At 37.1% G+C, this 19,796-nt stretch overlaps 2 protein-coding genes across 2 annotated transcripts in view; one reads left to right on the top strand and one right to left on the bottom strand.

Annotated features, from left to right (window-relative positions):
- PIBF1 (progesterone immunomodulatory binding factor 1) overlaps window positions 1-462 on the bottom strand; it is a 106,957-nt gene extending 106,495 nt beyond the window's left edge. The window contains exon 1 of the mRNA XM_066545069.1: window positions 362-462. The gene's annotated coding sequence lies outside the window, so the exon portion shown is untranslated. The remainder of the gene's footprint in view (window positions 1-361) is intronic.
- DIS3 (DIS3 homolog, exosome endoribonuclease and 3'-5' exoribonuclease) lies at window positions 131-19,723 on the top strand. Its single transcript, XM_066545067.1, has 21 exons — window positions 131-376; window positions 2,484-2,641; window positions 3,364-3,557; window positions 3,671-3,744; window positions 4,787-4,954; window positions 5,843-6,007; window positions 6,943-7,056; window positions 7,146-7,283; window positions 8,329-8,475; window positions 9,229-9,345; window positions 10,195-10,296; window positions 10,876-10,940; window positions 11,041-11,125; window positions 11,812-11,939; window positions 12,420-12,506; window positions 13,161-13,317; window positions 14,896-15,110; window positions 16,160-16,328; window positions 16,728-16,886; window positions 17,306-17,428; window positions 19,403-19,723. Exons 1-21 carry the CDS (start codon window positions 131-133, stop codon window positions 19,490-19,492), a joined length of 2,901 nt encoding a protein of 966 aa, XP_066401164.1. The 3' UTR covers window positions 19,493-19,723.
- Window positions 19,724-19,796: the final 73 nt, after the last annotated feature.

Below are 19,796 nucleotides of genomic sequence, written 5' to 3'. Positions count from 1 at the left end.
GCAGGCGCGCGCGCGCTTCCGCCTCCCCTCAGCGCGGCGGGGGCGGGGCCGCGCGCCACGCCATCACCGCGGCGACCGGGGCGCCGCTTCCGCCGCCGTTCCCGCGCCATTCCCGCCGGCCGCGCGCGCCATGCTGACCTCGCGGACGTTCGTGAAGCGCACGCGGGCGGGCGCGGTGGTGAAGGTGGTGCGCGAGCATTACCTGCGCGACGACATCGCGTGCGGCGCCGCCGCGTGCCGCCTCTGCCCCCCCGCCGCGCCCGCGCCCGGCACCGGGAGCGCGCCCGGGCTGGAGGCGCGGCCCAGCGGCCCCGCCAGCAGCCTCTGCCCCGGGCCGCACTTCCTCCTGCCCGACACCAACCTGCTCCTGCACCAGGTGAGCGCCTCCGGAGGGAGGGACGGACGGACGGATGGATGGTGTGGCCGCCTCAGCGCTGGGGAGGGCTCGCCGCTGCCTTCCTCTGGGCCCGGCCGGGCTCCATGTGGAAGCTCCAGCCTTCCTGCACCGGCCTTGTTAAATCCCTGTGGGTGTAAGCTCCCGTGTGCGTTCCGGCGTCGCGCTGCAGACCTGCCTCCTCCCGTGTTTCCTGTGGCTGCTTGATCCCTGACTGCGCAGTCTTGTCTTTCCCTGCCAGCTCCTGAGGAGAAGGCTGCAGCATCAGCGAACCTGGTCTGGTCTGTCTTAGACTCTGTTCCAGTTTTATAGGGGGAATAGTGTATGTGTGATTTTTTGTTTGTCTTGTGTTTTTGTTGTTGTTGTTTTGTTTGCTTTTTGTGTTTGTTTTTTTTTTCTGCCCGAATTGTAGGAATAAAGAACAGTACTTATTTATTTATTTAGTTCGTTGTGGTCTGATATGGGTATGAAAATTCAAACAGAGAAAGTTGGTGGAGTCTCAAGTAGCAATTGGGACCTTCATGTCGTCACTGAATTTTTGGATCTTCTGTGGTCGCTGAATTTTTCTAAATTCCTCTTCTGCTTTTCAGAGTGTAGGTTTAGGTTCTTCATACTGTCATGTTGATTTTATGTAATGAATAGAGAGTGCGAAATCATCCCGTGTACAACTCTGGAAGCACGGGAGCAACTTCACTCTGCAGCCCGTCCATAGCTGTGCAGAGAATTGGGCCTGAGCAGGGCAGACAGTACACTTTGAGGCTGGGAGGAATTCCTAACTCTTTCCTTTCATTGTTTTTGAATACCTGTGTACAAGGTAGAACAGCCCTGTGCACACATGGGAGACTGTAACTAATCCATAAATTCTAACATGGAGTACTCTGGAGAGGGGAACAACACTTGTGTATTTTAGCAGAGATCCCAAAAGTTGTAAGGATTTTCATCACAAAACAGCAGGTCAAGGGATGTTTTCAGCTTCTCACAAGAGGATTTCTTGGTGTCTTGTTGGTGAAATTTGTATGTGAGTCCTATAGAATGCTCTGAGAATGTACCAGGGTGTGCTGAGGTGAACTGTAGAGGTGGGGATTAGGAAGCCTTAGTAAGGATAGGGAAAGGTTTCGCCTAGAAACTGAAACACTTTTGTCACAGTAAGACTTGGCCTGGTGCTTCAGCTTATGCATATAGTAATGCTGGATTTCTTCCCCTATGAATATGGCTCTAAATCTTTCAGGTTGTGTAAACATCAGGTTTATAGGAGCTTGGTCTGGTATTGCTTTTTATTCTTTTAGCTGTGCCCTCTAGAGCCTTATGGCTGTCTCGTTTTGCAAGTGGCTTTGCACAGTTTCTCGCTATGAGGTTAGGAAGTTAGCTCCCATCTTTTTCCCCCAACAGATTACATGGATTTTTAGTGTATATTTATTTCTCTGTCTTGATGTCAGGAGTTGGCAAAGAAAAGTACTGAAAATTTTAACAAAACTCTTAAAAAAGAAAAAGGTCTTTCAGAAAAAGAGAGCAGCTTGCAGAATGCCCAATTGATTTGACTCCATGGAAGTTAAAATTTCAGTTTAACAGTGGGATTGTTTCTGGAGAACTCAAACCTACACATGCATAGGCACATCAGCTGTGTAAGAGTAGTTGGGTACCATTTTATGGCTTGCATTCCTCACAGAGGCAGGCAGCCTGTAAATTCCATCAGATTTCCCTCAGATTGTGCATAGTTGCATTTTGTTTACTAAGGGTAAATTTTATAGGACCCCATTTTATGTAAGCAAAATTTGTAGTGTACACTCGGCCTTACATTTGTCTGGAATCCTGCACACACTGGGGGCGAATTTGTTGGAAGTCAGAATCCTTATCTTCACTTCAGGTCACAGAGAGGCTGGAAAATCCTATTTGACTTTTTTTTCCCACAAGGAGGAGAAAGCAACTTCATACACTGTCCAGTTTCCCAGTGGTGAGGGAATAAGGCAGAGAAGGAGAGTCACTCATTACTCGTGTTAGCTTTTCATGTACTAGCCAAGGAAATATTTCGAGTCCTGTTATTGAATAGAATTAAACAACAATTTAAATTCATTTCCATTTTGTTCCTCAGATTGATATCCTTGAAGATCCTGTTATTAAGAATGTCATTGTGCTGCAGACAGTCCTACAAGAAGTCAGGAATCGGAGTGCGCCAGTGTACAAGCGAATTAGGGACGTGATTCAAAACAAAGAAAAACATTTCTATTCTTTCACCAATGAGCATCACAGGTAAGGGCTGCAGTATGGTATAACAAAATTGTGCTGATATGCAGTAAAAGAAAATGGGAAACAAAACTGGAACATGAGTACTGGAAGAAAAATTATGCTGGTGTCATAGAACTATATATTTCTAAGGAATCCTTTTGGGAAGTAGTTGGTGTTCCAGGAGCTTTTCTGTCTATAGTTGGTATAAATCCATATATATTATGTAAAGGGGGTTAGAATATTGAATAGTTAGTACTATTATCTTGGGTAATAAGGTACTGATTTTCCATTTTAGTGTCCCTTTTAAACACATTCCAATGCTTTACCAATATCGTTAGCTTAGTCTGTAGCAGAATTAAAAAATCCACTAAGTTAAGTGACAGAAAGCTCTAAGATATGGAGATGCAATTAATTTGCCTTTATTTGTGCTCACAGTTAGTTTTCAATACGAGTGCAGTATCATAGCTCAAGGAATCTTGAATCCATAGTTCTAACAGCTTGAATGCAAACCTCTTCAATTGTCTGTGAGAAAGTTGTGTTAGAAATTAACCCTTCCTTCCTATTTTCCTTTACCCATGTCTCCTGACCCTTCAGTGGCCTAATGAGTGTTACACATAACAATGACTACAATAATGACACTTTTGGTGTAACAGCCTTGATCTTGTTTGTCTGAAAATTTTAAGGATGGATGCTGGGATTTGTTTTGGTTTGTCAAACACCCCCCTTTGTTTTTGAAATTTATTTAGAGAAACGTACATAGAGCAGAATCGGGGAGAAACTGCTAATGACCGCAATGACAGAGCCATTCGGGTAGCAGTGAAATGGTACAATGAACACTTGAAGAAAATAGAGGATGAGGAAAAGATTCAAGTTATCTTGTTAACAAATGACAGAATTAATAAAGAGAAAGCTCTGGAGGAAGGAATAACTGCTTATACATGTAAGTGAACTAGTACGTATGTTTTAATTTATTGCTCAAATAAACTGAGCAGTCACTTGATACCTAAATCCCATGCATCTCTTGCATAAATATTTACATATGTGCTTTTGTAGGTGAGGAGTATATAAAAAGCTTGACAGCTAATCCTGAGCTCGTAGATCGTCTTGCTTGTGTATCTGATGAAGGGGTATGTTTTTATTTTCTTTTTATAAAATAAATTGATCACAAATGGCTTGCTGTATAATATTGCATACTGTATGTCAGGATACTGGCATCTGTTTAGAATACAAGGAGTTTGGACTTTATTACTATTTTGGCAATTTAACTTTTTGACAACTGAAAAGTAAAAAGGAAATACTGTAGCCATTTTCAGTTCTGATTATATGCCTGTTAGTATGTTTCTTGTTATCTGAAAATCCAGTTGCTTTAGATAACTATTGTGAAGATGAGAACATTAACAGAAAGAACAAAATGAAAATAATATATATTGCAAAGCATTTAGATCTTTGTTTTGTGTCTGCTGGAAAATCTATGTTAAGTTACTGATCAAAAGCATTTTCATTTGGTTATTAGTTAAGTTGACATAAAAGCAGGCTGCAGCTCAGATATGAGCTACATCCTCTTCTACTCCCTTGTGCTTTGTGTTTATCAGAACCAAGACTCATATGTTCACATACAACTGATAGAGCTGAACACTCACCACAAAAATAGGAAAGTTGATTTCCTCAGAGTTAGTTTTAACAGAACAGAGCTCTATGCAAGAGTGGGAAGAAAGAGGGCTCAGGTATTCTCAGCAGTTAACTGTAGATCATTCAGGTGTAAGCAATTGTCTAACTGCTCCAAACTTTGGTCACAGTCATGTATTTTCATAATGTTTCCTATAGATTACAGTACATACACTATGTGCCATACTCTTTATTATGCTGATATTTTCTTTGTTAAGTATCTTTTTAGTCCCTATATCCAAATCAACATAAAATTGTGCAGTATGTTTTTAGGTAACTGCAGGAAAACAAGAAATGTTCCTAGAATTGCCACATTTTTATGCTTTTGATGCTTCATTAGAAAAAGTACTGCTTAATAATAGTTTTTTATTGTTGTGCATATTCATAGTTACAATTAGGGAGTTTGTTAGCTTGAGTGTGTTGTGTTCCAGAGCTTGGTATTGAAATTAACATGAATATAAAATACTGAAAATATCCTCTCCTCTTTTTATTTTTTTCCTAAAGAAGGAAATAGAAGGTGGAAAAATAATATTCCCAGAACATATTCCTCTTAGCAAACTGCAGCAAGGAATAAAATCTGGTATTTACCTCCAAGGAACTTACAGGGCAAACAGAGAGAATTATCTTGAAGCTACTGTTTGGGTTCATGGAGATGCTGAAGAAAACAAAGAGGTGAGTTTTAATTTTACTTCCATGCAGTAAACTTTAACTAGCCTTAGTAATGACTTAAAATTTAATTATTTCATGGTGGCATGTGTTAAAATGGAGCATATTAGTAATTTTTTACCCTTTTTTATTTGTATGGATATAGACTGCTGAAATGCTGACTGTGCTCTTTTTGGAAGAAAGTATAATGTATTTAAAATTACAGTTTGATAAAGTAATTGGTAAAATAAAGATGAATCTTGGTTGTTAATAGTTTTTCAATTGACCTCTTAACAGTTTTTACAATCAGTTTGAAATATATGCTGAAAGACAAAGGAACAAGTGTATAGGAGGATTTTCAGTGAAATAAACAGTCATGAGCCCTTGTGGGGTTCTCCTGCTGTATTTCCCCCTGCTGTTTTCGTGCCTGGTGAGGGAAGATGGGCTGTTTCCCACCCAGCAGTTAATCCATCTGTCTGCCCGCTGGATTCCCAGTTAGTGCAGTTGCACAGACACTGTTTCCAAGCAGTGGCAGTTGTCTCGTCCCTCCCTATCTGTGGCAGCTGGAGGTACTTTTATCTCTTTTATTCCTCTTTCTCAGTAGTATGTGGAATCCCCTATCCTGCAAAAATAGGATTGTCTGACTTAATAAAAAGATTTAAAAAGAAAAAAACAAAACTGGGGGAAAACGTATTTCTTATAGAAGCAATTGGAATCTTGAAATAAGATCATCTGTACTGTAAGAAACCTTGGCAGAGGAAAAAAGTGGAAGACAACCATACTTTTAAAATGTTCTTTGGAATGTAAAGCCTGTCATACACGTTTACTCTTCTGTTACACTGCTCTAGATTTGGATCTTCTGTTTTCATCATCATGAATATTTGCATTTCCATTTTGTTTTCTAAAAAAATCCAGATAATTGTACAGGGCCTGAAACATTTAAACCGAGCAATTCATGAAGATGTTGTAGCTGTGGAGGTGTTGGCAAAAGATGAATGGGTGGCACCATCCTCAGTGGTTCTGCAGGACGACGACCAGAATGAAGAGAACATTGAAAATGAAGAGGAGAAAGAAAACATTGTATGAAAGAAATAGTTTTTCTAAAGTGTGGTGTTATGGAAGAGTTGAAATCTGTGGTACCCTGACAGTGTTAGGCTTTAAATTTATATATCCTCTTTATAAAATGTGAATACAGAAATCATAAAACTTAATTGGAGTTGTACAGTTGTGTTAAATACATGATGGTGGATAAAATGGATCATTTTCAATTAGTCTTTGCTAGAAATTCCCACATTACTTTATTAAGCATAATGAATCCAAAAGTACTGAGTGGTAGTAATGTAATAATGTAAATCTGTATTTACTGATATGCAGATTAGGATTTGTTAGAGTAGGTGTTGTATCATGCTGACTGTCACCTTTTATAGGCAATACATACATTTGGAACCTGTTGTAAAATATTTTTGGGTCTTGCAGTAATTCCACATAATGTGCATGCCTGCACATGCATGTATGCTATGTACAAGAAGATAACTTCTTTTAAAATCCACTTACGATCTTTCCACTGAATTTCATGGGAATGTTTTTTAATAATTATGTGGAGAATTACTGGAGAATTTTCAGGTAGTGTAAAAGGACTCCAAAAATTAAAATAACAGATTGTAAAATAACATGGAAAATGTTATTTGTTTGGTTTTCTTAATGGACCTTTCAGAAAATCCTTAATCCTTTCAGAAAAATGGAGAACAGCAGAAAAAGGCTGCAGAATGCTGTCTTCTCCCACTGTCTCTGCTAAGTCACATCACATACTGATGTGATTTTCAGTCATGTCATATACTGAAAATATTAAAAGTCATGCAAAGCACAGGGAGGCACAGGAGGTTCTATTTATAAAGTTATAATAGAATTTATGTCCTTATAATGGATTACAAAATGTTGCTATTAAGTTTTAAGTTACCTACTGTAGTTGAACATGAGTTCAGACAGTTTTGTATTTTTAACCTGTGTTCTCTCAGCTGAGGACATCCGTTAACAAGGACATGCTGAGGCCTACGGGAAGAGTAGTGGGCATTATAAAACGAAACTGGCGGCCGTATTGTGGGATGCTTTCCAAGTCACAGATCAAAGAGGTGAGGAAATAATCCACTCACTCTAAGTGCAGGGTTGGTTTTTCTTCTTTGTTTGGAAATTAATTGTTCCTTTTTCTGGTTGTTCATAGGCAAGGCGCCATTTGTTTACACCGGCTGATCGCAGAATTCCTCGCATTCGAATAGAAACCAGACAGGCAGATACGTTGGAAGGGCAAAGAATAATTGTTGCTATTGATGGTTGGCCCAGGAATTCCAGGTATCCAAATGTAAGTTTAGGCATTTTCTTCTGAACTTTTAACTACCTGATTTTTTGTGTTTCTTAGATAAAACATTTATCTGCAACACTGAGTAAGTAACTGCAAACAGTGTTGAGGTTTAAATTCTTTGAGTGCCATTTGATGGTGTAATTAAGGAAGTCCTTAAATTATTTACTTTGCACTTACAACCAGGTATGGGGTTATCATACTTAAGAAGTTTACTCATCTAGTTCTGCAGTGAACATATATGTGCAACTTAAGGTCCTTTATATATAGATTAACCAGGGACTTTGGTCTGGGTTCCTAGAAGTGCAAATATTTCACTCTAATTTTGCTCATTCACACATACCAATCACTGCTCTAGCAGAAATTTGACAAATGCACCCAATGCAATCAAATTGCCAGTAGGGTAAAAGTAGTTAAAAGTTCAGCATAAGTAATGGAGCCTGTATGAGAAACTGAGGACATTGCCTTCCATTTGTATTGAACACTAGCCAGGTTTTGAAGAGTCTTCCAGTGGCTCCTGTGGGACTGCACAGCTTTTATTGAAGCAGCACACAGGTGTCTCCCACTAGTTCAGAGAAATGAAGGGAACATGGAATATATAGAAGTAGCATTAAGACAAAGATGGCATACTGCAGAGAAGTGAGGAAGAAGGCAGAGCTGATGTGGTATTAGGGTGTGAGATGTGTGGCACAAGGCAGACCCATAGAGAAATGAGAGTGTATTAGTTCTGCTGCTTTTGCAGCAGTGGTTTTCCTTCCTGCAAAAATGATTTCACATTTATAAGTTTTGGAATCTTAATTGTGGAGAATTTAGACCCATTCTGAGAAAAGAGTCTGGATGGACTCGGTTCAGATTGACTACATTAAATAAATGTTTAAAATTGGATTTCTCTTAAAGATGAGAAAGTTAACCAAATTAAAAAATATTGCTTCTCCTGTGTAGTTTAATACAAGAATAACCTAAGGGTTAATGTTCTTAAATACTTACATTTGGACAAATGGTATTGCTTGATTTGTGTGTGTATATATGTACCTGTATTATTCCTCAGGGTCATTTTGTAAAGAATTTGGGAAGCGCTGGAGATAAAGAGACAGAGACAGAAGTTCTTCTGCTTGAACATGATGTCCCTCACCAGGCTTTTTCCCAGGCTGTCCTTAGTTTCCTACCAAAAATGCCATGGAGCATTACAGAAGAGGTAATAATTTGTAAATTATTGTAGTAATTACTGTGCCTTCCCCTTCAGTGCAAACTGTGACAGTTCCTGAATAGCCCTGTGCACCAGAAATAGATGAGAACTGTTGTCCAGGGCTGTTCTATCTTAGTGGGAACTTTCAGCTGGATTTCCTATGGAAACATGACCTCTTCAAGTTTTTGCATTTTGGCTAAAACTGCATTTGTTGGGGATAAATATTTTAAGATAAAGATGACACTACATGTTTTTTTTAAAGAATATAAAGATAAAAGAAGTTTTTTTTGCAAAGAAGAGAGATAGCTATTTTGCAAGGATAGATACTTCCAATGTGTGCAGTTCCTTTCAATTATCTAGACATCTGAGCCTTAGAAAGCTAGACTTAGGAGCAGTCATATCCAAGACAAGTCATCCATCTGGACATCAGTCAAAATTTCACTTCAAAAAATCTCAATTCCTCATCCTGCTGATTCTGAGATTGTGATGAAACTATGGTTGTGTTCTGATTCTCTTATTCATTTCTGTAAAACAAAAAAAAAAGGTACTTCTGTGTTGTTTTTTCTATCATTGTAGTTTCTGCATACCTGTTTTGATCTTTTCATAAAACAAACAAACAAACTGCCCAAAACAAAATAAACATTTTGAAAATACTTGGTTGCTGGGGAAAATCTGATATAATGTGCCTTTCTCAAATGATCATTTTTACTTGGAAAATGAAGATGTTCTTGAAAACAGCCTTTTGTTTCTTTTAAATTTCAGGATATGAAACACAGGGAGGACTTAAGGCATCTGAATGTTTGTAGTGTTGATCCTCCTGGTTGTACAGATATTGATGATGCATTACATTGTAGAGAAATAGGAAATGGAAATCTAGAGGTATTGTATCCATCTAGTCATTTATTTACTTACTTCTTCCTTTATTTTACAAACAGCACAATAGTGGTAAATGACACATGCAAAGATCTAGATCTGTTATAAATAAATTAATGGTGTTTGCACAGCTGCAGGGTGGTAATAATAAAGGGAGTTGATTTGCATCAGATCAGTGTCAAAAGTGGGAATTTAGTGTCTTCTAAATTCACCCTGCTTTATCCTCATTTGGCATGAGAATTTAACATAAAATTTATTTACTGCTTTAGCTAAGTATTATAAACAAGGGTTTTATTACAGGGTTTTATTACAACTGTTTTATTTGCAGCTTGGATAAGGAACTATGAAAAAAGAAAAAGTTCAGCTACTGCTGTAACACCTGTGGAGTTACTGTTTTATTTTAAAAAAGGCAGTACAAAGCTACAGGCTTAACACCAGCTCTCTACTCCCTTATATGTGGTTCAGTCAAATTGTCTTCTTTAGAAGTTCATTTGAATTTGTAATAGTAGGATGTGCCAGACTAGAAAGTCCAGCAAACAGAAAAGCAAAAACAAATTTGCAGTGAGTCTTGAAGAACATGAAAGAGGTTATTTGGGCCCTCAAAGAAAAGCTGCATTGGTCATGAATATAACTTTCTCCTAAATGTACAAATGCCCTTTTTTTGAATAATTGCTGCAACAGTTCACTTTTTTAATATGAGTATGATAGGTTTAAACTATTCTTATTACGAAATACAGGAGCTGCTGAAAGGAACTGGGGATGGATATACTGGTTTGTAAAAATGTGGGAAAGTTTCTTTCACTCTGAAAACTGTTTCTCTTTCATGAGGTGCATAATGTGATGCTTGTTTTTTAGGTCGGTGTACATATTGCAGATGTCAGTCATTTTATTCGGCCAGGAAATGCTTTGGATGAGGAGTCAGTAAAAAGAGGAACAACAGTGTATCTGTGTGAAAAAGTAATTCTTTTCTACAGCTTCTTGCATGATGAAGTGGTTGGATTTTCATTGCTTTCCTCTTTTAATTCTTGGGAGTGGAGACATTCTCTCCAAACTAAGGAGAAAAAAAAAATAGACAATTTGTCTAAGACAATTTTATTTTCTGTTTTATCTTTTAAAAACCACTATCTGGATAATATCCCATTCAATTCTGGTTTGAAGCATTTATTAGCGTGTGGTTCTGAAACTGGAATACTATTTTAAGTCCAGTCTGAAACTGAAGAAGTGGCTTGGTTTTGCCTTTTCCATTGGTTTTTGTTTTTTGTGATTGCTAAATCTCTGAAGGTTCCTATGATTTGCATTCACTAACACTGTAGATTTAGTCCTGGTTATTTCTTCCAGACCATGATTTCTTTTCAGAAATCACTGGTACTAAAAAGATGATAACTAAAATAAATCTTGGAATGAATTTTCTTAAAGTAGCTTACTTTTCTTTCAGTAATCTGAGCTTTTTTGGCCAAAGAAAAATATCTTTAAGCTTTTTTTACATTAAAAATCAGGAAGTTAAAATACTAACTTATTTTATTCTGTACTTTGCAGAGAATTGATATGGTTCCAGAGCTACTTAGTTCCAACTTGTGCTCTCTGAGATCTAATGTGGACAGGTATATGTACATGACCCATACTTTGATCCTGGCAAGAAACTGCTGTTGTTTATGTAGGGATTTTAACAGATTTTCCCCTCCTTCTCTCTTTCTCTCATAGGCTTGCATTTTCATGCATATGGGAAATGAACCATAAGGCTGAAATTCTAAAAACCAGATTTACAAAGAGTGTTATTAATTCCAAGGTAAGTCATGTAAATATTACTATAATTCTGAAATAAAAAGCTGTACACTGTATTATGAAAACAATGATCAGAAGACTTCATAATAAAGTTTTCTTTCTGATTAATGATTTATATTTTTTTAGAATTAGAAAATGGTGTTGAAATACTAAAAGTAAAGAGAATGTTTGATTCTTCAGTGTTCTTCTCAGCCTCTAAGGCTGAAGTGTTTATATGTGCAGTTACTGTGTGTATGATGTGTATAGGACATGGTTGATAAGTACCAACTAATCAGTTAAATTCAGTGGATTCTGTGGATGTTCAAGATGTTCCATACATGTCTGAAATAATTTGTAAATTATTGTAGTAATTACTGTGCCTTCCCCTTCAGTGCAAAGTGTGACAGTTCCTGAATATCCCTGTGCATTAGACTTCCAATGTATAAAACACATATGATCAGCAAAAAAAACCCAAAAACAAACCCACGGCAAATGCCTGGTGTATCTTAATATCTTGCATAGCTCTGTCCTCATTTGTCCGTTATTCTTTGTGAATAACCAGCATTTAGGTATTGACTCTAAAGCTTTGTATTATTGTGAGCCAAGTTATGACAGCAAGCTGCACGTTCTGCAAGACAGAAAGAACTATAGGGTTTTTTTTAGTGTGTTCAATTATGTATCATGATGTCTTGTTTTTTAAACCTCTTCAAGGCTTCTCTTACATATGCTGAAGCACAGATGAGAATCGATTCAGCAACTATGAATGATGATATTACTACCAGCTTACGTGGACTAAACAAATTAGCAAAAATCCTGAAGAAGAAAAGAATTGATAAAGGGTAAGCTAGGCAGTGTACCTATTACCTTTTCCCCCACCTTTTTTTCTGACTGTTCTTGCTGTCAAAATATATTATGTTTTTTTGTCCATTTTTCTGGTGAAAATCTTATGAAAAAGAAGTATTTTTCCATTTTGATTTCCATAAGAATGCTTATCTATATTTCCCAAAATACATAAATTTGGGGTATTAACTTTTTCTTCACAAAATCAATCAATATGGATCTCACAGAGTCATAGAAGCACAACTAGAGGGTAGCATTTGAAATTTTAGAAGCTTCTATGGTGTGTATTCGATGACATTTCCTGTAAATTTGAACATTAATGCCACAATTTAATTTTATTTAAAATATTATTTTTATTTTTAATTTCTGCCAATTTTAAATTACAGTATCATGGTAACCCCAGATGATGTTACAGGTTTGCAGCTCAGCTGCTGTGTCTGCTTGACTGTAATTTTTTAATACCACTTACTGTGTTGCAGAGCCTTGACACTTGCATCACCAGAAGTTCGTTTCCACATGGACAGTGAAACTCATGATCCTATTGATCTGCAGACTAAGGAGCTTAAGTATGCATTTTATTTGTTAGTTAATTCGGGGTAGGGATGGAATTAAAGACATGGTTAAGTAGCAACATTTAGTTAATAGTGTACAAAGTTCCTGTAATAGTGCAGGACAGTCATAGAATTAGAGGATGGTTTGAGGTGGAAGGGACCTTGGAAGCCTACCTAGATCTAACCCCCCTGCCATGGGCCCAGAGAGTTCCCACTAGATGAGGTTGCTTAAAGCCCCACCCAACCTGTGCTTGAATGCTTCCAATGATAGAGCATCCACAACCTCTTTAGTCAAGATGATCCTCAGTAAGAGAATTCTTCTATTTTACTGCAGTATTTATTTAGCTAGTCTTGAACTGTATGCTTCATATGTGAAATTAGTAGGAAGAAGTCAAGAGGTTTATGTGTTGTTTTCTCGAGGCATTTTAATGAGCATTTTTCTTGATTTTAATGTTTTAGAATATTTCAGGATTTTTTTTCTTCTGACTTAGTATTTGGAGCTTATAAGCATTGTTTTTAATCTTAAAATTGCTTGCCTACTTGTATAAATGTTCAAAACCACTAGTTAATATTATATAACATCATTAGGATGGTGGAATGTTTCTTCATTAGGCACTCAAAGTAAATGTCTAATGCTTTTCTAACAATATAATGTATTTATCTTGATAGAGAGACAAATTCCATGGTTGAAGAGTTCATGTTGCTTGCCAATATTTCTGTAGCACAAAAAATTTATGATGAGTTCCCAGAGTTTGCCCTGCTCCGGAAACATCCTGCTCCTCCCCCATCAAATTACGACATCCTTGTAAAGGCTGCGAAGTCCAAGGCAAGTTTTTATCATGCTAATTAAGTGAATTAATTATGAAAAGCTGTATTTTATCTCTGGTTGGCCTCTTACCTAGCAATAAGGGCTGGAAAGCAGTATTTTAAAAGTGTATCAGCTACACCTTGAAATCCCTGGTATTTGTAGCAGGATAATTGTACCTCTAGGCTGAAAGGTCTTAAAAAGCACAAGATTCTTCCTTTCTTAGGTAAAGGAAACGTACCACTCTCTTAAGTCTTACATTGTAGCACTTGTGAGCAGTGAATGTTTCTCCTCGCCAAGTCACATGTGATTTTTGAGAGTTTTTGGCTTTGGATCACATACATTATTGATGTACTCAAAAATTGATCAGTCACATCAAATAACATGTTTCTCTTGGAGTCAGGAAGTAAGAAAATGTGTTTAGAGTTTCCGTCTTCTCCATAGATCAGCTAGAGGTTTATTTAGCCTGAAACAAGTCTAATTTAATTAAGGTGTCTGAACAGAGAAAATTAGTTTTCCAGTTTCAGGATCTTTTATTTTAGTTAACTTGTAATTTTGTTGTTACTGTGATGTACATTCACATTTTCTTTCCCTTCAGCTTTTTCCCACCTCCCCCTTTTTTTTTTTTAAGGTCTGGAGAGAAACTTCCAGATTCTCTCAGTGTGACAATAGACAAGCCTAAACCTAGCCCATTTAATTTTCCACTGCTGTAAAACTGGAATAATGATAATGATTTAATTTGAAATTATTTAATTCTGAAAATTATTTTTTAAGTACTGTTTTATTTGGAAAGCTAAATTTCTCTGCATAGGTAAACATTCTTTTAAATAAACCAAAGTGGCTTTTTTACTGCTTTTGACACAACCATCACAATTAGGTATTAATATGCTTTATTTGTACTGTTTTAATGAAAATGCAATTATCTTACCATAATACAGGCATCATTTGATGTCTTCATCATACTTTATTGTCAGTGCTGTATGTGACAGAAAGAGCATTCAACTTGATCGTGTCATGAAATTTACCTTGTGTTTCTGGAAGTTAAAAATGCATTATGTTCACACTACCTGAATTTTTATCAGAGAGCACTTGCAAACAGGGAAAATAATGTCATACACAGTACTAGTTTTACATTTCACTTTTCCAAGTATACATTATAATAATTTCACACAGGAAATACCATAAAGTCAATTACTTACCTTGTGCTTGGATGAGAACTCTGTGTGGCATAAATACGTGCGGGTTTTTTTTTACATTCTTTCTGATTTAATAAAGAGATAGAAAAATCAAACCAAAGGTACATTGTTAATATTGGCATAAAGTATTTCTTAGTTTAGAATGAGTGTCTTTTCTGAATTCTAGGCTACTGACTCAGCATTTCATTTTTTACATAATACACTAGTAATAATGAGGGTGGGACCTGTGCATGGATGGATTTTTTTGTTTGCTTTTGTAGTAGTGGCATTCCATCCTGTTATTAGATGCTATACCTGTGCCAGTTGCTAAGATTATCATAGATGTGGCTGTTACCTTTCTGCTTATATTCATAATATTTGCTAGTAATGCTTGACCTTTTTTGTGTCTTTTTTTCTCTTTCAGAATTTGGAAATTAAGACAGATTCAGCAAAAGCTTTAGCTGAATCATTAGACAAAGCTGAATCTCCTACATTCCCCTACCTAAATACACTGCTGCGAATTTTGACCACTCGCTGCATGATGCAAGCTGTTTATTTCTGCTCAGGAATGGATAATGATTTTCATCACTATGGTTTAGCCTCACCTATTTATACTCACTTTACCTCACCTATTAGAAGGTACTTGTGTTTTACAAAAGTTTCAGAGAAAAGAAATAAGTGATTTATTTGTGAAGAAATGGCAGTGTTGTGCATTTAAAAAAAAAAGTTTTTATTCATCATTAGATTTCAGTTGAAACAGCAGTGGCTTAGTGGCAGTCCATCTTCCTGTACACTCCCAGGTTTACTGTCCACAACTCCTAGGGTTTAGTAACATTAAAAAAAATATACAATAGGAATATATCTCTAATGCACGTCTGGTGTCAGTCAGCAGTAGTCTTAGCCAGAGACTGAGGCAGAGTTTGCTCAGTCATTTTTGAGATAGAAACTGTGTTTAAATTTTTAGGAGACTGAATTTTCTATATGAAAACACTGGGAACTTGCTATTGGCAGCAGTTGCATGCAATGAAATAATACTTCTTGGAAAAGTTTGTTAGTTTTTTCATCTGACCAAGAAGTCACTGAGTTTTGAAGAAAATAACTGTTATTGTGCTCCTTAGAAACATTTAAAGTGAAATCTCTTGGACATGGATTAAAATTCATATGCATTTTTATGGATAATTTGTAGAATTTCTAGAAGTGCAAATGGTAAATTTTAGTTCTTACCAGATATATTAAAAAGTTCCTCACTGAACTACCAGATGTATGAAAATGTTCCCTGCTGAAATTCTAATAAGTTACATAACAAGAAGTTCAAATGTGATTATGCTTTGCAGATCTATGGCACTTCACTACTATTCTACACTAAATTTGTCTAATTTCATGTGAAAGGGAAGGATTGGCTTAAAAGGCCATGGTGAAAGATCATTCTTTAGTCTAAAAATACAACTTATTTTTCTGGCACAATGAAAATTTATCTTAGCAAACATTATAACAGTATTCTGGCTTTGCAGTGCATCTGTGGTCAGGAGAGAGATGGATGCTGAATTAATAGAGGGCCTGCAGATGGTCATTATTACAAAAACTTGAATCTAAGATTCACAGAAAGAAACATATGTTCAGAAACTTTTTTATTAATTTGGAAAAACTATCTTACTACATCACTGATGATTTTAACCTCATCTTTGCAGGTATGCTGATATCATAGTGCATCGGCTTTTGGCAGTGGCCATAGGAGCAGACAGTACTTACCCAGAACTCACAGATAAACACAAACTGGCAGATATGTGTAAAAATCTCAATTACCGACATAAAATGGCACAATATGCACAAAGAGCCTCTGTGGCATTCCATACACAGGTAAGTAGTTCTGAGATGTTGTGTTGAACTATGGACACTGCAAAGGCAAAACCAAGCAAGAGTACAGAAATGATAAAGGCTGAGGGATGCTTCTGACAAAAAGCTTAAAACATTATTTTGCTCATTCTGAAAAACTCAAAATGGCATCTTGATGCCAACTAAATTCTACTAAAATCAACTAAATTCTTTTAGTTTTGTGCTTTTATAAATATGAATACTTAATCCTACAGTAATGTTATGAGGTTTATGAGATTTTTTAAAATCTGCTTTCAGGATATGCTGAGTAAGTAATCAAGTATAGATGTGTATTTGAATGTTTTATTTTTCTGAGATATTTGTAATTCAGAAGGAATGTTCTAGTGCTTTTTTTCTTATTTGTGTGTTCTGTTTTTGTTACAGCTGTTCTTCAAAACCAAGGGAGTAGTAAATGAAGATGCATATATATTATTTGTAAGAAAAAATGCAGTTGTGGTTCTGATTCCCAAGTATGGGTTAGAAGGAACAGTCTTCTTTGAAGAAAAAGATAAACCAACACCAAAACTGGAGTACAACAGTGAGGTATGTTCTTGCTATTATTCTTAAGATTTGTTCTTAAACACCTTTATTTTTTGATCTGGTAAGCAAGCAGAATGACTAAACTCTATTCTAGTTGGATATAGAAGGGTAAGAGAGGCTTTTCTAAATGCAAGTTCATTAATCTCTAGTAGTAATGAATGCCACTTTAGTCTTTGTAAGTCTAAATAAGTCGGTTTGACAGGAATTTGTTTCTGTAATAGATAGTACTGATACCTAATTATCTGATTAGTTACTGCAGAAAATGCATGTATCACATATTACAAGACTGAATATTCACTATAGTAATTTTTGGTTTATTTTATTTACATCTAACAGTGCTATTTTCATACAAAGGTATTTATTTATATAAAAACATAAGCTGTTGCAAATAGTGAGTATTTATACAAAATTTGAACTTTCAGGTGCCATCACTTACCGTGGAAGACACAACATTACATGTATTTGATAAAGTTAAAGTGAACATCATGTTAGATGATTCCAACATCCAACATCAGAAAATGCGGATGGTCTTGGTAGAACCCAAGGTAAGACACAAAATTCTTAGAACCATATTATCCTTCAGTAATGTTAAAAAATCATCATGGTAAAATTGAAATTTAACCCAGAAGAAAAAACATAATTTAGCAGCAGCTTGTAATGATTGCTTCATATCCACTCTCAGTAAAACACAGGATTGCCTTCACTGGCTGTTGAAAATAATAGCGCCCTCTAAATTAAACTTCTGTTCTGGGCCTTTCAGGGTATTTCCACTGTTGGGAATTATGATGATTTGCTGCAGTAATGTATTGCATTTCACAGTTCTGTAATCAAATGTCCCTCTGAAAATCTGCCAAAATTCAATAGGATGTTCTCTTTATTCCAGTGAACTATGATGGGTGGCTCAGCTCTGTATAATTCCTGAGTGTCAATGGCAGTTGTGTCTTACAACTCCCACAATATAAACGTTCTCTCTTGATAATGTTGTAAGAACTGTAATGTCCTAATAACTGTCTCTGGTCTCAAAACTTTTCAGTTCCAGCTTCTTTCTGCATTTGGGACACAGGGAGTTTCACCTGCTCTCCCACATTAGGCCTAAAAAGTATTTTGCATGACATTACAAAATTATGCTCCTAGGGTAAGGTACATGTAACTTTCTTGGTAAACAGATGGTTGCAGCAATTGAATAGCCCTAATCACAGAGGAAAAAGAGAACCCAAAATAAGCAAGAGCTTCTTTCTGTTTATACAGTCAAACATGATTACTTTATTCCCTTGAGAAATCATGTAAATATATCATGTTCCAAACACATGTAAATATATTCTGGTCTTCAAGCTGTTGTATGAGCTTGAATCATAGAATGGTTTGGGTTGCAAGGACCTTTAACAATCATCTAGTTCCAATTCCCCTGCCAGAGGCAGGGACACCTTTCATGACATCAGGTTACTCAAAACCCCATCCAGCCTGGCCTTGGAGACTTCCAGGGATGGAGCATCCACATCTTCTCTGTGAAACCTGTTCCAGTGCCTCATCATTCAGAATAAACCATTTTTTCCTAAATCGTAAACTAAACCAACCCACTCTTTCAAGTGGGGGGAGGGGGAAGCCATTCCCCCCTTTCCTGTCACTGGATGATGCCCTTGTGAAAAGTGCCCTTTCTGCCTTCTTGTAGGCTCCTCTTTTGGGTCCTGGAAGACTGCTCAAAGGTCTCCCTAGAATCTCTTCTCCAGGCTGAACAACCCCAACTCTATCAGCTTTTCCTCACAGGAGAGCTGCTGCTTTCAGCCCTCTTGATCATTTTTGTGGCCCTCCTGTGGACTTGCTCCAACAGGTCCATGTCCTTCCTCTGCTGGAACCCCAGAGCTGCTTGCAGCACTGCAGGTGGGGTCAGAATCCCCTCCCTGTCCCTGCTGCTCACGCAGCTTTGGATGCCACCCAGGACATATTTGGCTCTCTGGGCTGTGAGTGCCCATGGCTGGGCATCCACCAGCACCCCCAAGTGCTTCCCAGCAGGTCTGCTCTGATCTGTCCATCCCTCAGCCTGGGTTGAGGTGAATCCCTGTGATCTCAAAAATGGGGACTAGACAATAAAAATAGTGGCGGAGAGGAGTCCGTGTGTTCTGTTGTGCATTCACACACTGAGCTGCCCTCGCTTGTGCTCACCAACTCTGGCTTGTCAAGAGCTTCTGTTGAGGCCATGACTCCAGTCTGAGGGATACTTTAAAAACAGACACAAAGTAAGGCTAATGCAAGCTGATGGTTGGGGTGCTAACAACCTGTTGGCTTTGTCAGGAGGGGTCTTGTTGCTTCTCTTTGCCTTCTCCAGCTTTTATTTCAGGTGAGTATTCTACCTCTGATTGTTCTAAGGTGGTAGACCCTCTTCTAGATGATTATCTAAATCAGAAGTTTCTGATGTTGATACAGTGTTTGTAAAAGGTCTGTACAAGTAAGGTCAAGTTAGGATACTAGGATAGCAAAAATTGAATTGAAATGTTCTGACTTCTGTCTTTTTCTTACTGTAGATATTAGGAAATGATACATGTGCAAGTCTCTCTGCAGAGGCAAGCAGCAAGGACGAACCAGAGAAAAAGAAAAAGAAACTACAAAAATAGCTGGATGTAAAAGTTAAGAAGAAATCACAAATGCTTGCATTTACATATTTTTCCCTATGGGCAAAAAATGCTAGAAGCAGGTTTTGTTTACTTTTTAAATACACATTTTAATAATCTGTAAAGAATTTTTTTAAAGCTACTTTTTTATGACTATGAATGCAGAACAAATTTTAAAATCATGTATATCTACACCTTTGTCCTGTGGGTGAAAATAAATATTTCTGCACAGTGAAGAAATGATTGTAGACTTTCTTGTTAATAGCCTTTAAGGGAGGTTTGAGAGTTTGATAGAAGTCAGCACTTC

Source organism: Molothrus aeneus, chromosome 2 (genome assembly GCF_037042795.1).
Source record: "Molothrus aeneus isolate 106 chromosome 2, BPBGC_Maene_1.0, whole genome shotgun sequence".
Lineage (NCBI taxonomy): Eukaryota > Metazoa > Chordata > Aves > Passeriformes > Icteridae > Molothrus > Molothrus aeneus.
The sequence above is the reverse complement of the archived record's forward strand: the minus strand, read 5'-3'. Positions and strand labels throughout refer to the sequence as shown.